Source organism: Montipora capricornis, chromosome 13 (assembly GCF_036669925.1).
Source record: "Montipora capricornis isolate CH-2021 chromosome 13, ASM3666992v2, whole genome shotgun sequence".
Classification (NCBI taxonomy): domain Eukaryota; kingdom Metazoa; phylum Cnidaria; class Anthozoa; order Scleractinia; family Acroporidae; genus Montipora; species Montipora capricornis.
Window position 1 is genome coordinate 32,173,088 of NC_090895.1, and position 20,683 is coordinate 32,193,770.

Sequence of the window (20,683 nt, forward strand, 5' to 3'; positions counted from 1 at the left end):
GACCCATGGCAGCCCCATGACCAGTTGAAGAATTGTGTCCCCTTCCCCTTTTTTGCCAACCCATATCGTAAGAAACTGCGATTCCAACAAGGCCATCTGTTGATGGACCAGAGGACTGCTTAGCTACTTTTTTTTCTAAATTCAAGTTCATTTCACAGCTTTCCCTCGCAACTTTCTCTACAGCATTGCCAACTTCCCTTTCTCTTCTTTTAAACAAGCGATGATTCATGGTTGGTATGTTCATTGCAGACACTAAATTATTTAGGTGTGTATTCCCCATGCCAGCATGAAGGGATCCTAATACTGCCCTTGTGTTGATATCGCTAACAAGAGGACCACGGTTTCCAGCTCGGTGTTCTCCAGAGGATTTCACTTCATTTATGTGACCACAGTAGCTGCATTTAATGCTAAAGATACTACAAAGACCACTTCGTTTTTCTCCAGTAATGTTTACGAGGGATAATGGACCTGTTGAAGCAATAAATGAACTTCATGTACATGTAGTGACTAATTTGTTTCTCAGCCAATGTTGCATAAAAGCAAATGATAAATCATATTATTTTTGTCTCATGCTCAGGGATGTTAAATGTACTCATGAAAAAGAATGGACCTTTATTGTTCCATTGTTTTATTGCTACATCGTGTTAGTTTTCTATTTGCGAAATGGAAATATCCATGCTGTTATTGATGTTTTGGTTACAACAAGGCAAAGGACCTAAGCATTTGAATATCACATTAACTTGAATGGGGCAACAAAACAACAAATTGAAGAATATAAATTAGTAGTAAGCAAAAAAAAAAAGACCTTTGAAGCCTCTGACTTGTGAATACACAGTGTACCTTCCAATATTGGTAAAATTGATGGTGGCAAATAAAGTATTGTATTGTACTTTGCAATTTGATTGGCATAGATGAGTTGTATTTCAGCTTATAACATGGATGACAAATTACTCCTTAATTTTGGTGCGAAATTTCAGCGTTAATTTATAATGTTGCCATGGCAACTTTTCCTACAGTGCCAAAATGGTGTCTTATGAACGTAATTTGTCACCCATAATGTTAATAGCTAATCAAATGGTATACTCCTGAAATTAGGGAATAAGTCACTTGTGTTTTGTCCAAAATCAGATAAATTCCAGAGCCTTTGGGCTGAGGAAATTATTTGATTTTGGACAAAGCGTGGGTGAAATGATGATTCCCTGACTTCACTTGTAACCTTTTGATTACCCATACTATTTTGTTCATACCCATGTAAGATAATTTCAAAAAATGCCAGGCACTATTACAAACAGATAAGTAAGCATCTTCCATCGCTAATATTTGAGGTTTATTTAAAAAAACAATTCGATATCAAAATATCACTCGTAATATTTTCAACTATTTTTCACAAAATAATGTTCCTTTTTGTATGACTTGGGGATTATATAGCAATTGAAGAGTCAACAACCTTCACATCAATACAAAAGTTACTCTATTCTACACTAATTTTACTTCATATTAGTGATGTACTTAAGTACACAATTTTTGTGTACTTTACTTGTATGGTAACAATGAAACGATATTTTTCTTAAAAGTAGAAAACTATAATTTTGCTTCCCTACTATTGCTTCAAGAAACTTCTGAAGACACCAAGAGACACTCACCTTCTTTACAGTTTGAACAAGATTTCAGGTCATTTCGCAGAACGTGAAGTTCAATCAGTCTTGTACCACAAATATCAACCCCATGTTTAGGTTGCTGTAATGAAAATATATTTGCCAAGCCATTTACTTTCTGATATTTAAATTTTTTCAAACTAAAAGGCAAAGTAACAGGAAGGAAATTGAAATGGTCCATCTAGCTAATTTGCAATATTTGAGCCAACATTTGGCACAGTGTTAGCGACGTAACGATAAATATTTATCGCATAAACAACATACCTGTGACCTCGTTTCTATTTTTCTTGGAGGTTCAAAGTCTTGTTCCTCTTCAGGGTGATTTTCGTTGCCTTGGGTTATGCATTTTTTTGCTCTGGTCAGATTTGCTACGGATTGAATTTGTCGTTTGGAAGCAAAGCATCCTTTGTGTCGCCTGGACTCGTAGTTTGGTTTTTCGTCTTCTCTATCTCCTGCATACGCAATATTTGTCGAGCAAACAAAATACAACCCATAGAATGTTGCGAAGAAGAACAAGCAAAATGATTTTTGTTGGTGTGTCCATTCTTCATATTTATGTCCACTTTGCGAGTCCTTTATACGCTCCCTGTGGCCGTAACGATCGATCGAGTTGCCTTTGAAACTTGGGAAACATTGAATTCCAGAAACAATTTTTCTTAAATACACAGAATTGACTAAAGTTGTTCTAGCAGGAAGAGTCTCTTTTAAATGAAAATTTCGTCTCCAACAGTACAAAAGTGTCCTTGCGCGAAAAAAGCCGCACGCCGCCATGTTTGTTTTGGTTTTTCGGGTTTTAAATCTCGCGCCTGTATCGTGCGTGTTACTCACGCATGACGCAACGAAGGTGACTTACTCCCCGCGCGAGGAAACTGGTACCAGCCACCTTAAGTGATAAAGTGTTGTAGTCTCAATCATTCTAACAAGAACGTTTTTTTTCAAGTGAAACTGGTTTGAGCCACCTTAATAGGGTTTGACGTGGAAAGCTACACCCATGCAAAAAGGACCAAAGCGATGAAAAACAAACTATCCCTTGCCTGTTTTTTGTCCTCAGCCAGTTTCACCATCCGATCGTGTTCAGCTTTCTGTTTTTCAAGTTCAATGCTGTAATGGTTTGGATCATCTATGTCGTCGATCTTCTGCACAATCTCTTCACCTTCTTCACCGATCAATTTCTAAAACAGGAAGTAAATCACAAATGCTCAGGACAAGTGCTTCGGAAGGGCATCACGCATTGTGTCCTTTTCATTTTCAACGAGAGTGTCCGCAAACTTTCGTGAAGCTAACAACGCTAAGCTGTGAAGAGAACGCTCTTCGGTGGTGACTCGCGGGGACGCTCGGCAAAAATCCGATATGTTTTCGGCAGGAGTCAAGGCTACGGCCGGCTTCCGGTTACTAGTTCGGATGCTCTACAACACTGAGTTATAGGAGCGTCATGGGAGCTTGGTCATTACACTAGGTTTAGGTAAAAGGTGTCACGCTATACTGCTAGCTCTGAAATTGTCGAAATGATGCATTCGCACTAAACATGCATTGTTAAAAATCAGATGCCAAATATTAACCCCAGTAAATGAGGCTAGTAATTTGGTAAACAAGAACTAGTTTACAAGGTCACTATCGTATCTTTTGAGCACAGGAGTCAAAGATATTTTTTTATGCATGCTTTAGGAAGAAAAGAAAAAGACTCGTATATTTTCTCACCTTTGGCGATGGGATGGACACCCTGTGAGCAACTTTAAGACCCTTCACCGCCTGATCCATGAATTTAAAAACAAAGAAGTTGCCATCCATTCCGGCAGTGAAGATATATTTATCATCAAAACTGGTCTTAATGTGCTTGATGCCGCCATGTTGGTTGTCGTGCACATTCAAAGCCCAATAAGAGCTTAAATGTTCCAAGCCGAGTTTACCATCCAGAGGGTGAATACGAACCACTCCATTGTCCATTCCAAGAAGAAGGAATTTGCCCGAGTGACTGTGATGGGAATCAAGTGTCAGTGGATTAATAATAGCTTTATATAGTCAGCCAGTTAAGCCGGTCTATCTTAAACATCATGAAAGTTAAGTCTAGTATTCGCAGCATAAGGTATAGAAACGGAAGAAGGAACATGTGATGCTCTCCTTGTAATGTGCAAGGCAAAATGAATCACTTCTCCGACCTAATTACATAAAAATGACCGTTCTTGAGCAAATTAAGTGCGATTAAGCACCCAGCGTTAAATACAAAACTAGGAAGCTCTATTGGCTTCTTGGGCCGTGTATAATGAACAAACAATTAAAAAACACCCACTTAGACGAGACACCAGAACAAGTTCTCTTTTGATTCGTCGAGTCATCTTTTTTTCTTCTGATTGATCATGAGATAACTTTGATAGTATTTTCTTTTCCATCATTCCAGTAACCCAATAAAAGCCGGTACTCTCACCTAAAGCATACGGATCTTATTGGTTTATCGTCGCTGTTGTCGACAGGAATGGATCTCACAGGTTCATCTCTAGTGTCTTCTTGTCCTGGAGCCGGTGCAGGTTTTTTGCCCTCATCAAACTCACATTCATACAGATAACCAGCATCCCAACCGTCCTGAAAAGGAAGAAATTAAAAACGGGTGAATAAGAGTGATGGAAGCGAGCGACGTTGGAGAGAGAGAAATGATCACTTCTCTCTTCCGTAATATGTACTATGGTGCTTCCAGTATTGCGATTGGTAGTAGTCATTTTTCAAAAGTACTCTTAATCCGATCCGATCTTGGAGTCGTGGCATTCCACTTTGGAATGCGACACTGTAAAGGAGAGGAAACCGCTTCCTCGCGCTTACATACTGTTAATTTAAAGTTAAATGACGAAAGCTTGTAGCGCGAGCAATAACGATCGTCGTAGCTCTGATTAAGGCGGACACAAGCCACGGAAAATTTAGCTATCAAAAAAAACATATCGGATTAAGAGTACTTTTGAAAGAAATGTACTATGTTCTGAGCAAAATGATAACAGGTGCTTTGCGAACCAAATAATGAAAGATCTCAACGGTATTGACTAAAGAATATCTTTTTCAAGCCAAAAGGCGGCGCTCTTCTTTCATGTTATAGCAAGAATCAGTGCACCTTCTTCACATACCATAGACACCCAGAACTTGTCAGTATTGCCATAGTAAAACCCTTTGATGATCTGTCCCGGTTCACGGTGTTGTTCTTCCTCGGTCACTTCCTCCTCCTTCTGTTCTTCCTCCCCTTCTACACCGTCTTTTTTCTCTTCTTCTTCTTGTTCTTCCTCTTCATCCTCCAACCCTCGCGCTCGCCGCCGAGCGCGTTCCTCTTCCTTTTTCTTCCGCATCTCCTCCTCCTCTTTGGCTTTTCGTGCTTCTTCTTCGGCTTTCTGTGATAACAAAAAAGCCCTCTGCACTCAGTGAATGGCAATTTTTTTTTCGTCATTTAAATACAGACATCAAGGCGGAGGAGCAGTTGATATACAAAAGGGAAACTGGACTTGAAAATAATGAATGCAAGTCGCTTCCGACTGTAATGCGGATGGAGGAATGGACTAAAGTAACACTAAATTGCTTTCTTTAGTTCAAAAGCCAATAATTTTTTTTTTAATCTTTCTTCTCGATACCGTTTCCTTCTCCAGCTGGCTGGCATCCAAGGAGCGTATTGTAGCCGGATCATCTGTATGGGATATGACAACTAATACTCTTATTTTGAGCGTCCCAACCAGTTATTTTAGAACGCTATTTCTCGCACAAATTAAACAGTTAATAGAGAGATTTAGTATCCCCCAACTAGTGGACTAATCCAAATCCTGCATTTTGATTGGCTACGCTACTAGAGGACTATTATCAATAGTCCTCGAGTAGCGAAAAGCGTGACGCTTTCTTTCGTTTTATTCCCAAATAAATATTTCTTTAACTTGCATTTGCTAACTTTATTATAGCTTTTTCTGCCCGACTAGTTGGGTGATACTAAAACAATTAGACCCCTCGCCCTCAAGGGCCACGGGTCAATAACCCATTCGGCTTCGCCTCATAGGCTATTGATCCGTAGCCCTTGCGGACTACGGGCCTAATTGTTAATTAGAGGTTGTAATGTATCCGGATATTTTTGAATCCACAACTTTTCATTTGCGGATTCGCCTTCCGTCCGCACGGCCAGCGAATCCGGTATGCGAATCCATTCTCCAGAGTAGAAAGTTTTGAATCGTGCAAAGAATTTGGAATCGTGTGGACAGTCGAATCCGGATATTTTCAAAGCCGATGACGTAACAGACTCAACATGGCGTATAAACGAAATGCTATCGCCTCTCGATGGCGCATGTTCTGTTGACAAGTAACAAGGAAGTCCTGGATACTATAACGAATCCGGATTGGAAGACCTTAGACAGCAATGACCAGAACCAGGTTGCTGACTAGCAGTTTTCGTTAAAACAATGGTTTGCTGGGGGTGCTCAGAAAATCTGGTTGTGGTCATTTAAGGTTTTTCATCGGGGGGGAGGGGGGGGGGGGTACGTATGGACAAGGCCTTAGCACCCCGTTTGCGTAAAACGCGAAAGGCAAAAGTGACCACGTGACCATGATTTTCCCGCCTTTTTTCGCGTTTGCCGTTTCTATGTGAAAAAAAGGCATTTTCGCGTTTGCCGTATCCGTGAAATTTTCTTCTCGTTTTCCTTCCACATGACAAGTTGCTTGTGGAAAAAAAAGAACCCCAAAACCATTTTCCGGTAAGTCAAACAAGGAAAAATTTACGTTTCATGGTTATAGATCGTTCATACCTGACTCCTTACAGCAATAATTTTATTCACTGCTCTGTTGACTCACAAAACAGATTCATGTTTTTTTTTTGTTAACTAGTATTCGAGATTAACAGAGTCCATTCCGAGTTGCCGTAGGTGAAACGTAAAACGGCAAGCCGACGTTTGCCAAGTAGACTGAAGCTCAGCCCACGTACAATCGCTAAGGTGGAAGGCGTGGTTTATGACCAGGTTCTAAATATACTGAGAAGGTCTAAGAAAACAATAACGCACAAGGGAAATGTGCGATTTGTAATCTCCAGGGTCGTGAGCTCCTGACTCTACTGGGAACATTGTCCTTTTCGATTTCCCCCACTCGGCAGTGTCCCTTTGACTTATGGCTGTTTTTGCTTTGGTGGCCTCACACACCTCAAGCCTTTTTAGAGACATTACGCCAAGCCGGCCACTTCTGCTGGAAAAAAACATACTCACAGAGAACAGCCACAACACCGGGAACTTTATCCCCTACTCTTCTCGAATAGTGTGTGGGTTCTTTAACGTCGCACAGAGAACTTATAAACATGGAAGATCGGGGCCTACGCTTCATTGTCCTTATCCGAGAAGACCTTATGCTTCACTTCACACTGACCCACCACCACAGGTCCTCTAAGGAATCGATCACTGAGTCATTTTCAATTAGCTCAGCGAGAAACACGAGAGCAGGTGCTCTTCTACATGTATACTATTATATCGTGTGAATGTACTAACTCTAAGTTTTTCCTTGACGCTGGTAAAATGATACTCCTTCGTTTTTAGATTTGTAAGGGGGAGGTGGTACGTCTTGCTTGTGTCGTATTTTCCTGGAGCTGGAGCCTCAACATGAAGCACGGTTCCATCTCTGCAGCCAACAAGTATGCTATGTGGATCCTGGTGAAAAAAAAAAAACAACTACAGTAATTATTCATCGAGGTTGATTCCAGAGGAAAATGTTCTGCTGTCAGCTCATCACATGATTCCAGAATACTAGAATTTATTTTCCAGCCTTTTTGGGGCTATAGAAGCATAATACCTGACACACATATTAATAAGACAAAATAAATAATGCCAATAAGAATACACTCTTTTTCTTAAATAAGAACGTCTAATTTTGGACCTGAGGCTGAACGTACTTATCTATTTTTGCGAGGTGAGGCTAAAAACGTAAATTGACATCAGACTTTGTTTCACCTGATGACTTTGATGGTGTTGTTTTTATTTTGGAACGATTATAAATAATTAATTATTGCAAACTGAGATGTGTATCATGCCAAAAAAAAAACATTGTTATATTATACAAAATATGCCCTTAAGTACATGTATTTGGGTTAATTAACGTTTATTTACCTTTATTGTATGTTTTCATTTAAAATACAAATGAGCAAAATAAAAATGTTCTTAATCGGCTCTAAGCCTAAGGAAAATTGTTAATGCGTTCTTAAAATGTTGGTTGGTCACATCCTCAAAGTTCTCATGAAAAAAGGTTGTTATATAAAAAAGAGTACCAAATATTGTAACTGGTACCTAATACGGTTATGAATAACACGGCAGCTGCACAAATACTTCTACACAGTTCAACACTTTACCTTGCCTTTCTTTGTCCATTCCAATGAAACCACAGGAGCAGCAGTTTCAATAAAACCAATTGGTTTGTATATCTCACCAACAGTAAAGAAAAACACTGTGCAGTCATCACTCTAAAATGCAACACAATCATGGCTGTAAACTATGACACAAAAATGCATTCTAAAACAGCACCTTTGGGTGTCAAAATCAGCAAATCAAAAATTATTAAAAAGGAGAAACCTACTCCAGTGGCCAAAAGTTCTCCTTGTTGGTCAATGGTGAGGACATTAACTGATTTTGTGTGAGGTTTGAAAACGTGTTCCAGATTCAACTCGTGCTTCAGTTTGGTTTTCTTGGTCCTGAGCTGGGAGGGGTCAACCTTGTTTAGTGCAAGTAAGCGCACAACACCATCATCAAAGCCAGCCAGAAGTTTGGTTCCCCTGGAATCAATCTGCAAAACAAAGGCTACTTATTGGTGGTTGCAAAACGTATACCATAAATCAAAGGTGTAAAAATTTAGGTAAGGTCAATATCATTGAAAAAGGCTAATGAAACACTAAGATAACAAGGACTGTTCCAGTTAGCAATAATAATGATAAAACAATAACCCTAACCCTAAACCTCTTATGGGTTAATGATTTTGGCTTTGAGAAAGTCTCAGCAGTATTTATTCACTTTCCAACAAAGTGACCCTGAGGCCCATTTCACAGACTTGAAGATGTCATAAATTATGTGAGTTGAATTTTGCTGGTTCTTGAACCGGTGTGCACAGAGTTCTCCTCCAGCAAAATGTCATTACAGCTGATTCTATCTGATTGGCTGCAAGCTGTGCTCCAACATCGTGCATAATCTGTACAGCATCTTGTTGTTTGTTTGTTTATTTCCTTGTTTGAGCAGGTTGAAGTTTTGGCAGCCATTCAGCTGATGTGGAACTGCTAATTTTTCACTCACAAAGGACAGCGACAACACCAGGAACTTCATCCCCTAAATATGTACTCTTCTTGAATAGTGTGTGGGTTTTTAATGTCCCACAGGAAACTTATGAACATGGAAGATATTTTTGTGATGGGGCCTACGGTTTATAGTCCTTATCCAAGAAGACTTGAAAGCGACTAACCATTTCAGGGTGTAATTACGAAGGCAGCACTTTCTCCTCAGTTAGTCAAACTCATGACCTCCTGCATGACAGTCTGGTGCTCAACTAACTGAGCCACCGGTGCATGGTGAGGTGCAAGAGGTGCATCACATTATGCTTTCAGTCTGACCATGGTGCAAATTGCTACCACTACAAAATTGAATAATTATTGTTTATTATTATTATTGCTAACTGGAACAGTCCATTGCTGTCTTAGTGTTTCATTAGCCTTTTTCAATAATATGGCATAACCCTGAACATGATGACACCACACATGCATGGATTAAGATGCATAGTTCCTTCATCTCACCTTTTTAGGAACCCATAATAAACTTGATCCACCTGCATTGTACTTTGCACGGCACATTGGTGTTTTGGAAACGTAGTCATAAACACGAACGGTACCTGGAAAACATGACATTTGTATTTTTAAAGTTTACCTCAATAAATGAACTGTTTCCTTCCTAAGAGGGCCCCTTATATATTTTCCTTGGTCTGAGGCCAGATGATTTTATTCACAACCAGGGAACCCCTCAGGAGTGACAGGGTTAATGAGAGGCTACAGAATAGTCTTTACTTGGAACACTTTCCAGATCAAAGGTCAGAAAATGAAACACATCAGGTTAGGTAACAAATACATAAAGTTTAATTTTCTCCTAAAATGCAATCTGGACACATTGTGCACAGTGGTAAGCTCAATAGCGACCTCCAGATTGAAGGACAAGAATGAGCATGAATACAAGTCTCTACGCTTAGAACGCACATTAGGTTTAAAGAATGAAAATTTTTTAAGTGTGTGTGCTCAGAACTGAGAACTTGTTCTTATAGTCATTCACGTTGTACTTCAATCTGAAGATCATTAATGCCCAGGGTGCACCCAAGTGCGGATTCCTATCTGACACTACCTTATTGCATTTTTTTTTCATCAATTAATCAGACATCCAATAAAGTATTGTTCACACAGTCTACGCTCTTTTCCTGAGAGAGTATTCCTCCCCTCCAAAGTTTTTAAGCACATTTTACACTCTTTCAACTCTTATACAAGTAAAACAGAAAAATTGTATGCTTGAATACCAACTTTTATGTTCCATATCATACACTGATCACATGTATTGGTAACCTGGGTTGGGTACAACATAACAAGATTGGCAATTGAAAAGTGTCACTATCCACTTACGATCAACTCCTGTTGTGGCCACAAAATGAGCAACAGGTGATGTATCCAAGCCTGTGATTGGTCCAGCATGGTAGGAGAACATCCTTTCAGGGACATGGCTCTGAAAAATCCAAAGAAAATCCAAACGTTCTTGGATTGCCCTCATGATGCATCCTCATTAAGAAAATGCTGAACATCCTACTTACAGTATGTGTGAATGAAAGGTCTAACTTCCATATACCACCAGCAGCATCCTGAAATATTTGAAAAATTTATGTTATTTCAGCGTCTTTTATAAAAGGGGAAAAATATAAACATGCTGCATTTTATGTCTCACCTGTGCATACCAGATGGGGGCTTCAGTATTCACAGCTTTAACCATGGACATAAGTTTGACATCTGTGCCGACCTGTGTCCAGTGCAACAAACCCAAGTGTTAAGGGTAATAAATACCACCTATCTCTTTGGTTCAACTGTTCTTACCTGTAAAATTATCATTATTATTGTCTACAGATGTAAGTAAATTGTCATAGTTTTACGGAGGCAGTGTGGCCCAGTGGTTAGGGCGCTTGCCTTGATATCCGAAGAACCTGGGTTCAAGACCCGCTCTGACCACTCATTGAATTTGATCCTGGTGGTCCCTGGTTCAACTTCCCCGCTGCACTTGCAAATAGCCAACTGGTTTGCCTCCGGCCAGTTGGGATTCTTAACAGTTGTTGTTTCATTGTGTTTCAATGGCCCTGAAAAGCCCCTATGGGGAGTGGTCAATTAAGTATGTATTTATGTATGTATGTATGTATGTATGTATGTATAGTTCAGTCACACTTTCTTGAAGCTTCCAAAAAGGCACATACTTTAAACAAATTATTTATTTATTTTTGGTGTCCATCTATGCAGTGTATTTCAGAAGTTCAGGTGTCATGAGTACCAATCAGAGATGAAAACACTGTACCTCCCTCCTATCTTTGAGTCACTATTGAACAGGGCAGGAAAAAATAACCTTTAATGTAACAACAGGGTCTACAGGCAAGTACAGGAATGCTTGACATTTGAGGTAAATGGGAGAAACAAATCTCTCACCTTCAGCTCATACATGGGGTCCATTTCAAACAACTGTCCTTCTTCAGTAGTGTCTGCATTGTCAATACTCTCAAAATCCCAAACTTTCACAAAGCCATCAGCGCCAATAGTCATAAGCTCCCCTTCATCCATGAAGAACTGTTCTATCATTCCAACATGACATGGCTTTCTGCCTTTCTTGGAAATCTCCACTTTTATCAAGCCACCATCCCAGAGCAACATGTTCCCCCATTCAGAGCCTGATAATACCTTGCCATCTGGTAGCTCAACAAAACCTGCGAATGGTAATGAGATCAAAAAGAGGGCACAAGCTGCTCTTTATTTTACCACGTGGAAGTATGCATCAGTATGTACCTGTAACCTGCGATCAGGCTTACTTTTCTAGACAGGGCAGAAAAGGTACACCTGATACAATTTCTTAACTAGTCATCTGCCGCCCACCTGTCAAGACTGATGTTATCATGTGTCATGCTATAAATGTGAGCCAATCAGATTTTACCGGAAATCACCTGCATGTTACGATTTAAGGAAAGATGCCCCGAAAACAAAATTGAACTCTAGCTGGAACATCTTTGAAGCCAGACTTTATCCAAACAATCAAAGATATTTCTGCAAATCCAGCTTGACAGTTGGTGTGGTTTCTCTGTTCAAACCATCAAGGAACAAAGAATTTCAAGGTAAAATTGGAGAAAAAGGCAGAAACTTCAAGTTATCATCAGGTGCAATCAACAGTACAATTAACATTATTTAAACTTGATTATTAGCCAATAAAAGATGCTAATATCACTGTAACATGTGAAAAATGTCCAGTTTTCCAGCCGCAGCAACTCAACTATCATTTTGTAAGAAATGTCTGCCACTAAACCATTGTTCAGCACTTCCGTAAACAATGTCGAATTTCTCTGTCAAACTTGGCTGATTCCCCGAATGTGGCAGCACTAAAGTTCTATTCGGTTCTTTTTGGAACTTGTTGCTTCCAAATATATTCCAAAGGATTTTAACCACAACTACAAACGTTTTCGAGTTGGGGGGAAGTGCAACAAGGCATTTTTTTCTAACACTATTGCCAAATACCATAGGAAGTTCAACTTTTACATCTTCTTTGAGAAACCATTCTTCGGATGCATTCTCTCTGCCCTTCCTTTAAAAATTTGGAAAAAAAAAATCTGAAGTCAAGGCAACAGCAGCTGTAAACAGAGCTTAAACATCATTCCTATTCAAATCCTTCTCAACGGCAACAATTTGGTCAGCTGTTAACTTATTTTTTTTTGCAATTCTGTAACCAATCGGAGAGAGGCTCCAAGAGCTCTATTGTTTTTTGGCCAATCAGAGTAAAGTCTAGATTCTGGACTACCGGCAGACGACTCGTTAAGAAATTGTATCAGGTGTACCTTTTCCGCCTGTCTAAAGAAACGTACGCCTGATTGCAGGTTAACCAGTATGTAGAATACTGGACATCACATCTGAAAAATGCTTGTTCATTAAGTCTCTCATCAAACCCCCTTCCCCCTCCCCTCCAAATATTATTGAAATTACAAGTAATTAGCTAATAATGATAGAAACACATACAGCTGTACTTCTGCATCTTACCCTAACTGGATTTGAATTATTATCATTATTACTACTAAATGAAATAAAGCAATGAATGTTAAGATGAATACTGACCTTCTATGTCTGACAGCTCTTTAGCACCAAACTTTCCAATTTGTCCCTGTAGTTTCAAACCAGTGAATGTGTTTGCCATGGTCCAGAATCTGATGACAGGCAAATAAACATTTTTATTAGTCACTAGTATACAGTCTTACAGTTCTTTCCATTCTTTACGACAACTACATTTTACTTAAGTCCCTCTGTCTCATTATCATGCTGAGGCCAAGTTGCAGTTGTTCAAAGCAAAACAAAACAATAATATATATTCATGAATAATATATATTCATTGGGGAGCAGGGGTGGCGCAGTGGTGAGGGGACTCGCCTCCCACCAACATGGCCTGGATTCAATTCCTGGTCGAAAGTCCTGATAACTTTTCGCGCCTGAAAAGCCATTTGCGAAACTTGTTTTGGAAAGCTCGTCTTTTAACATGTTTCAAGGGTAACAAAAAGAAAAATTACTTTGAAGTTTGATGACTTAAATCCTCTCCGTTCTTGAGATACAAAGGAAATTTTGACACCCAAAAATAGCTCGTAAAGTTTCGGGACTTTTGAGAAACAGGCCCCTTGGCATCATATGTGGGTTGAGTTTGTTGTTGGTTCTCTCCTTGCTCAGAGAGATTAATTTATTGTTGCCGTACAACCAAAATGCACACTGTCTTTACAATGTTCCTACATGTTAGACTACAAGCAGTCCCTGGGTGAGGAAAATGGCAGTGCAAAATCTGGGCATGAGGAGAAGCATGCAAAAGGAGGGACTACAATACACTCCTCAGGACTAGCACCCAAATTTCACGCAGCCATTTTCCACGCCCCGGTGTTTTTGTGCCTCACACTTGACAAACTAAGCAGCAAAGGAAGAAGCCACCTGATCTCCCCCTTGAAATCAAGGTCAACACATTTAAGACAAATTTAACTCCTTGTTCAGAAAGAGGGTAGAGGAAAGAGTGGAGTGTCTCTCATCACGCCTCACATTGAACAACTCCTCTGTCTCATACCTTATATGACCAGAACCACTGGTGCACAAATGACCCTCATCCTCAGGAGAAAATGCTACTTTGTAAATGTCCTGAGAAAATGCCTTGGATCTTAAAATGACTTGCTCATTTTTCCAGTCCCAAACTGTGAGCATGTAGTCTGGTGCACTGCCTACAGATGCAAGCTTATCACCCTTGGGTGAGAAATCTAAATTGGCATAAGCCTCTTCAGTCCCTTCCCGCAGAATACGGTGAAGCTTAAGAGATGGGAACTCAAAGATATTGACGTTTGGTTTGATGCCTTTTTCTGCCACAGCAAAATACTTCCTGCTTGGATGTACCTGCAAGTTAAAAAGGCAACTAATTAAAGATTATTAAAGTCGTGGCTCAGGGTGAAAGCTAAAGTGACACTCACCGCGATTGCTCCAATGCCACCTCCACCTGTTGTTCGAATGTGTGTCTGGTCTTGTGTTTTGAGATTGAGAATTTCTGCCGTATTTCCAGCAGAGAATAAGACAGAACTCTCATCCAGGACATGAAGGTTTGAACGTTTTGTGCATTCATAACCAAAAGAGTGGCTTTAAGAAGACGTAGAGTCAAGGAATAAATTTATTTATATACTAGTTGCATGCAATGAGACAATGGGTTCCTAATCAGGCATGGAAGAATAATATTTACCATTTATTTCACTGGTTGATTTTCTCAGAATTATCATACCTACATTATTGAACAGTACAAAACACAAACAAGAGGAAGAACATTGCAAGAAAAAGCAGTTATACAGGTATTTAATATTTCATTTGATAAAGGATACTGAAATGACAACAACTGTGACGGGATCTCTTCAGTTGTAAATGCTCTTGAGACAAGATCATCAAATTCATAATAGAAGTCATCTGGAAGAATTCTTTCAGTTTCTTCATCGTCTTGTAATTAAAGTTAAAAAGTATCAGACCAGTCACATTAGTAATATTAACCCATTGACACCTGGGGGTTCCCCATTGACGAGTAAAATGGTCTGGCGTTAGACAGAGTAAGATACTAAGTATGGCTGGTTTAGGCCGGTTTAGAGGTGAATGGGTTAATCAATACACCTTATTCCAAAATGGCCGCTGATTTATGTGGATACAAATTGGCCCTTGTTGCCTCGTTCAAGATAAAATATTCTCTTGAATTTTAAGCTAAAGAACGAGGCATCAAGGGCTAATTTGAATAAAAACAAAAGAATATTTAAATGGGGGCCATTTTGGAATAAGGTGTATATTAATCTTGAGAAAACACAATGCAGGTTTTGCTGAAAGTAGGTTGCAGAAAAGTAGACAAACTAATCGCAACAAGTAACCTGACGCAAACCTTTCACCATTACACAAGGAACACTTCATAGAGATAAGCCACATTAAAACTCATTCTGTGTGTTTTGTGTGCCACGTGATGGATCAGACAAAGTATTTTCTTGTGAACAATAATTATTGCAATTTTTTTGTATAATAATCCCAAGCCTGTGATCACAAAATCTAGGCTTTTCCACATGTGTACAATAATTATTGTAACAAAATGCATCAGTTTTCAATCAAGCTCTTTAGGGTATGAAAAAGAGAAAGCAAAAAAGGACCAATAACTTATGGTAATGGTTCTGAAAGGCAAAGAATTGGAAACGTTTTGATTCTTTGTGGCCCAAAACCTTACCTGATATATCTTGTTTAGTTCTGGTGGTTGGTGGTTCATCAAGAGCTTTCCCTGATTCTTCTCCTTCTTTGTCTTTCCTTTCCTTTACATCACCTTCTTGATCTGTACCCTCCTTTGTTGAGTCATCCATCGTTTTCTTTTGTTCATTGTCATCGTATAATTTTTCCTGACCTGCACGTGATACAACATCGCCCTTTGAACTTTCTTGACTGGATGATCCCTCGTTTTGACCTTTGTCATCAATTCCTTGGTCTGTCTGCTGCCTTGACTTCTTACTTTCGTACACTTCCTTTGTTTCACCTAAATCAGCTTCTGGTCCTTTTTCACTGTCAGGTTCTTTCACTTTTCCTTGGTCCTTAGCAGTTTTCTCTTCCTTAAAACCACCCTTTCCTTGTGTTGCTTTCTGTGGGTCTTCCTGTTCAGAAAATGTGATGTCATTTCCACCTACTTGATCTGAACTACTGGCCTTTTTGATGTCACCTTTAGTAGTACTTGCAGGTTCCCCTTTGCTATCATCTGTTCTGTCTTCATTACTTTTGGAGTCCTGTTTATAAGAAGAAGAATCAGAGCTTTGTTTAGAATCACAACCCTCACCCTGAAATCCTACGCTTTCATTCACAGGCGGTGACACCTCATAGTGTGTGTTATCATCATCTTGTGTCTGTCTTGAGTCAGAGTCATTTTCCTTACTTAACATTTGTTTCGAGATGACATCACCAGATTTATCATCAACCGCTGCAAGCATTTCTGTATCGCTATGGGGATCTTTCCCTTGTTTTACTGAATTACCAACCACAGGTAATGTTTGCGAGGCACCCTCACTTATATTTCTTAAAGGACTCGTTTTTGTATCAGCCATGCTAATTGAAACGTCACCCTTTTTTTCTTCAGACTGAGAATTCTCTCCCCCAAAATTTAATGTTTTTTTGCCACTAACAACTGCAGTTTGGTCCTTGGTAGCCAACTGTTCACCAACAGGCTTATTAGATGACTTGTATTTCCTGTTATCTTCCTCAAAGTCTTCCTTTTTTCTGAACGATGTTGTTGTTTCATCAGCCATCCTTTCTTCTGGTGAAGAATCAACTCCTCTCAGTTGACTTTTGCCATCAACAAATCCAGTACCATCTATATTAGCCGACTCTGTGGTGGGTCTGTCCTTGCGAATTTCCACAATCGGTTGCGTACTTCCTGATTTAGGTCTAGATCCACTGTGGCCTCGAGAAGAAGGTCTACTACTTGACTGTCTTTGTTCTTGTCTTGTTTCTCCCATCCCTGACCCTGGTCTGGATGTAGACTTTCCAGACCCCGGTCTGCTGCTAGGTTTTTGATGACCTTTCTCTCCTCCAACGTATCCTTTGAACTCCGATCCAGCTCTTGCGGCTCCTGAGCTAGGTCTCGAACCTTGTAATACTCCCTTCTGTCCTTCATTTGCTTGGTCTGTGGGTATTGAGCCATCGTTGGATATTTTACGCGAAGTACTCGGGCCTGCTTTTTCGTCTTGGCTTGGCTGCAATGCATGCCCTTTAGTAACAATGTTTTCATTCACCTCAAAACCCTTGTGATTCCCTTCGTCCGTAGAAACATCAAATCCTTGTTTGTTTTCTTCATTTTCAGGCCTACTAAGGGTTATATCATGTACGTTTCCGACAGAACCCTCTGAAATGTAGTCGTTTTGATTCGCTAAAAAATTCTGAATGGAACTTCCATTTTCCTTGTTTTCGTCGACGCCTGTGTTAACATCGTTGTCTTTCTCGGAGACCAAAACATCCGATTTGGTTGCCTGAGTACCTCTCTGATCATCTTCATCATTTGTGTTTTGAAGATCTGACTTCGCGTTTTCGGATGAATCTTGGCCCGCTGCGCTTTCCAATTTCACACTCTCACTTTCGTAATCGCCACCTTGTAGCTGCAATCGCCTCAAAGCTTCAGCTTTCAGTTTATGTGTTGCCTCCTTCAGCGCCGGTGGCTTTGAAGTATCCTCCTTTTCCTGGTCCTGTGATCCTTGAGTAATGTCCGAACCCTCAAGTTTGTCCGACATTTTGAAATTGACCACATTACAAAACTTATCGCCATGGTGATACCTTTTTATACAAGTATGACTTTCCTAAACCTCTGTAAGTTCTTACATGAAGATTTTGCTTGGCGCTGAACATCTTGGTTACTTTTCATTACAAATTAGCAAAACAAACGATATTGCAAAAAGTAAGACTTTAACTCAGTTTTGAAAAGTGTTTCCTTTCTCGATGTGATAACTGGTTTTTGCGATCCTTTTTTTTTCGGTAAGCCCATGTTCTTATATTTTACTTATGCGTCGTGAGCGTTGGCCTAGACGTACCATTACCTTGATAAAGCTAACTAAGCTGTACAAAAAGCGCGAGAGAGCTTATAACCAGACAACATTCATTTCAAATGCGGTTTGTTTCTTGTCAGCTCTTACCATTTTTCCTCACGACGCTAAATGATCAGTTTTCCACAGGTCATTTCATTCAAAACATAATCAACAATCCTTCATTTTGCTTATACAGTGTTTACAAAGGGAAGATAAATAGCAAAAATGCAAATCGTGTTTTCACTAGTTCAAGATCACGGTTTTGATGCACCTGCAAAATTTAAAAGCCGGCGCGCGCGAGATACTTACACGTCATAAGTAAATTTGCCAGAATATGTACATTGATCAGTTGTCTTTCAGAAAATGAAGCGATGTCTGTCCTGTTACTGACCCACCGGCTTTGTAAATCATAACCATGCTTCCTTGTTCCGTCGCCGTTGAACTCAGAATCATTTGTTTTTCTCAGCACTTATAACTAATTGTCAAGGAAAACTCAATGGATTGTTTTGAGACTGATTGACTTTGATTCTCTCCTAACCGAACAAAAAGCGAAAAAAACTATGGTCCGCTTTGGTCCGCTTTGGTTACTTTCAGCAATGCGCGTGCGTACACTTTGTAATCCGGGACTCAAAGTGCGTACCTTATGGAAGATAAAATGACTTAAGGTAATTGCCTTGAAATTGTTTTACAGTATAGTATCTAACTTGCACAATTAACATTTATGATATAAACATTAAAAAATGCAATAAAAAGATGGGGTCACCGTGCTTGTTTACGCGTCAGCAGGCTCTTAAAATGGGGTATTTTTACTAGTTGTGCGTTCAAAATTCGAATCACCTTCATACAGAATCAAGTCTTCGTTACTTCAAAGACACAAAATTTTATTTTGAAAATAAAGCTTCTTTTATTCACATAAGCAGCATTGCTTCATTTACGCCGTGTTTGATTGCCTGGTTGTGGGAATAGTGCACTTTTTGGGACAGTTCCGTGGTTAGCTTGAAGCCCTCGCCTTGGCCAAAATACGCCCAGTACAGAAGTAATTTCCAAAAAAAATCCATGTTCTACTATCAAACTTTTTTTCTTCTTCAAATATGTTCTTTGTTAGACTGTTCTTAGCAAATACCTGAAAAAAAAATCGGGGTCACCGTGCTCGTTTGAGAGAAAAGGAGGAGTTATTTCGCTCTCGGGCTTAGTTTTAGGGAAATCTCTTACGTTTTGTACACGCAAGTGCTCATGTGCGCGCGCTAATGACGCGAAAATCGTGCGCAGTAGGGATGCGCAATGCAATACTAAGGAATAACCTTAAAGCGTTCAAATCCTTTTTGTCAACGACATTCTCGCGCGTTCATTAGCTAATTTTTATTGTTAATAAGCGGAAAGACACATAAATTTATAATTTATGCCCAAATTGACGCAATATTGCGTCAAATTGTCAAAGTAGTGTGCGGATCCACTCCGCTATCGCCTCGTGGATCCACAGCCACTTTGACAATGTTATGACAAAACTCATGATACGTAAAAAAAAAGAGCTAAGACCTTAACTGCTTGTTCTAGGTTTATCGAAAAACAGAATGTAAATTTTGCGAAGATCATTCAGAGGAAGAGGACGGCAGAGCACACCCATCGTTCATACAGGCAGGAAAACCTTTTTTTCTAAACATACTTTTATACGGTATAATATGAGAAAATGTTGAATGCACATTGAATGCGCTTATTGCATAAAGATGTAAAGTTTGACTTAAGGACGTTCGCGCGAAAATTTTCTGACATTGATTTTTTTCTGAACATTTTACCATTGAAAGATGATGAGTTCGTGATGACAGAAATGTAAAAAAAATGAGGGGTCACCGACTTCGCTTTGGAGAGAACTTGCCCCGATGAACACCCTAAATCTGAAAAAATCCGGCTTCTTTAGCGAATAAGGCCACAGTGTCTGTAAGCCCAAAAATAATGGAATTACATATTTGAAGTGAAATGTTCTTTACCAAACTTTCTTTAAGTGGACTCATCAAGTGAATTTAGTTAATTGTTGCGGTTCCTTAAAGAACAAGTTCGCATTTAGCGACCATAGTTTAATGCACCTTGCAGCCGCAAGATGGCAGGATTCCCTGTCCCGAGGACAGAAATCTTGAAATTTTGTTAACTTCCAACATTGATTTTTTGTTCACCTTTGGACAATGTGGAGATAATTGTAAATAAAATCTGTTTCTCAAAAGAAAAGTAGGGGTCACCGAACATTCAAGATCGTTAAATCTAAGGAAACCTATAGCAATAGTCATCTGCCCTACCATTGTTCATTTTAGTACTTAGTGCGTGTGCTCGATGAATGACGTGGCATGTGAATTTCCGTGCGCTATAAGGATGCGCCGTAGCAATGGGCGCTTAAGTCCTTAAGCGGTAAGAAGACAGGTCATTTGCAAATGTAAATCTCAGTATTCTCTTGTTTACATTTTACTGTTTTTAACACGAAATTAAGAAAGGCCAGTATTATGCTACGAGAATAACGGCAAAAGAAAGCGCTACTTTGTCGCGAATTTTCTATAATAAAAACTTGTTCAGAAATCAAAAGTATACGTTAACAGCACACACCAGGGCTACTCCTTAGTATCTGGCTAGACATGATCTTCTCACTACTTTTTCCTCCGGCCGCACTTTAGCCATTTCATGAAGACCAGTTGCCTCCTTTATGCCCAAAAAGAATT

The 20,683-nt window shown here is 39.5% G+C and overlaps 2 protein-coding genes across 3 annotated transcripts in view; both read right to left on the bottom strand.

Annotated features, from left to right (window-relative positions):
* LOC138029312 (uncharacterized) overlaps positions 1–484 on the bottom strand; it is a 2,730-nt gene extending 2,246 nt beyond the window's left edge. Inside the window, exon 1 of the mRNA XM_068877045.1 lies at positions 1–484. This exon is cut by the window's left edge and continues 2,246 nt beyond it. Coding sequence (XP_068733146.1) covers positions 1–280 — 280 coding nt within the window. The 5' untranslated portion in view covers positions 281–484.
* Positions 1–18,107, bottom strand: part of LOC138029310 (cilia- and flagella-associated protein 44-like) — a 35,380-nt gene extending 17,273 nt beyond the window's left edge. Inside the window, exons 1-18 of one of the 2 annotated variants that reach the window (XM_068877043.1) lie at positions 18,090–18,107; positions 15,653–16,196; positions 14,781–14,892; positions 14,382–14,544; positions 13,988–14,307; positions 13,006–13,094; positions 11,341–11,615; positions 10,598–10,669; positions 10,467–10,514; positions 10,282–10,381; positions 9,415–9,509; positions 8,214–8,420; positions 7,990–8,100; positions 7,136–7,294; positions 4,763–5,020; positions 4,078–4,232; positions 3,354–3,627; positions 2,690–2,827 (exon numbers count right to left, since the gene is read on the bottom strand). In XM_068877043.1, coding sequence (XP_068733144.1) covers positions 2,690–2,827; positions 3,354–3,627; positions 4,078–4,232; positions 4,763–5,020; positions 7,136–7,294; positions 7,990–8,100; positions 8,214–8,420; positions 9,415–9,509; positions 10,282–10,381; positions 10,467–10,514; positions 10,598–10,669; positions 11,341–11,615; positions 13,006–13,094; positions 13,988–14,307; positions 14,382–14,544; positions 14,781–14,892; positions 15,653–16,196; positions 18,090–18,092 — 3,123 coding nt within the window. In that variant the 5' untranslated portion in view covers positions 18,093–18,107. Of the gene's footprint in view, positions 1–2,689; positions 2,828–3,353; positions 3,628–4,077; positions 4,233–4,762; positions 5,021–7,135; positions 7,295–7,989; positions 8,101–8,213; positions 8,421–9,414; positions 9,510–10,281; positions 10,382–10,466; positions 10,515–10,597; positions 10,670–11,340; positions 11,616–13,005; positions 13,095–13,987; positions 14,308–14,381; positions 14,545–14,780; positions 14,893–15,652; positions 17,700–18,089 lie in introns of those variants that run through there. The other variant, XM_068877042.1, reaches the window with a different exon arrangement.
* Positions 18,108–20,683: the final 2,576 nt, after the last annotated feature.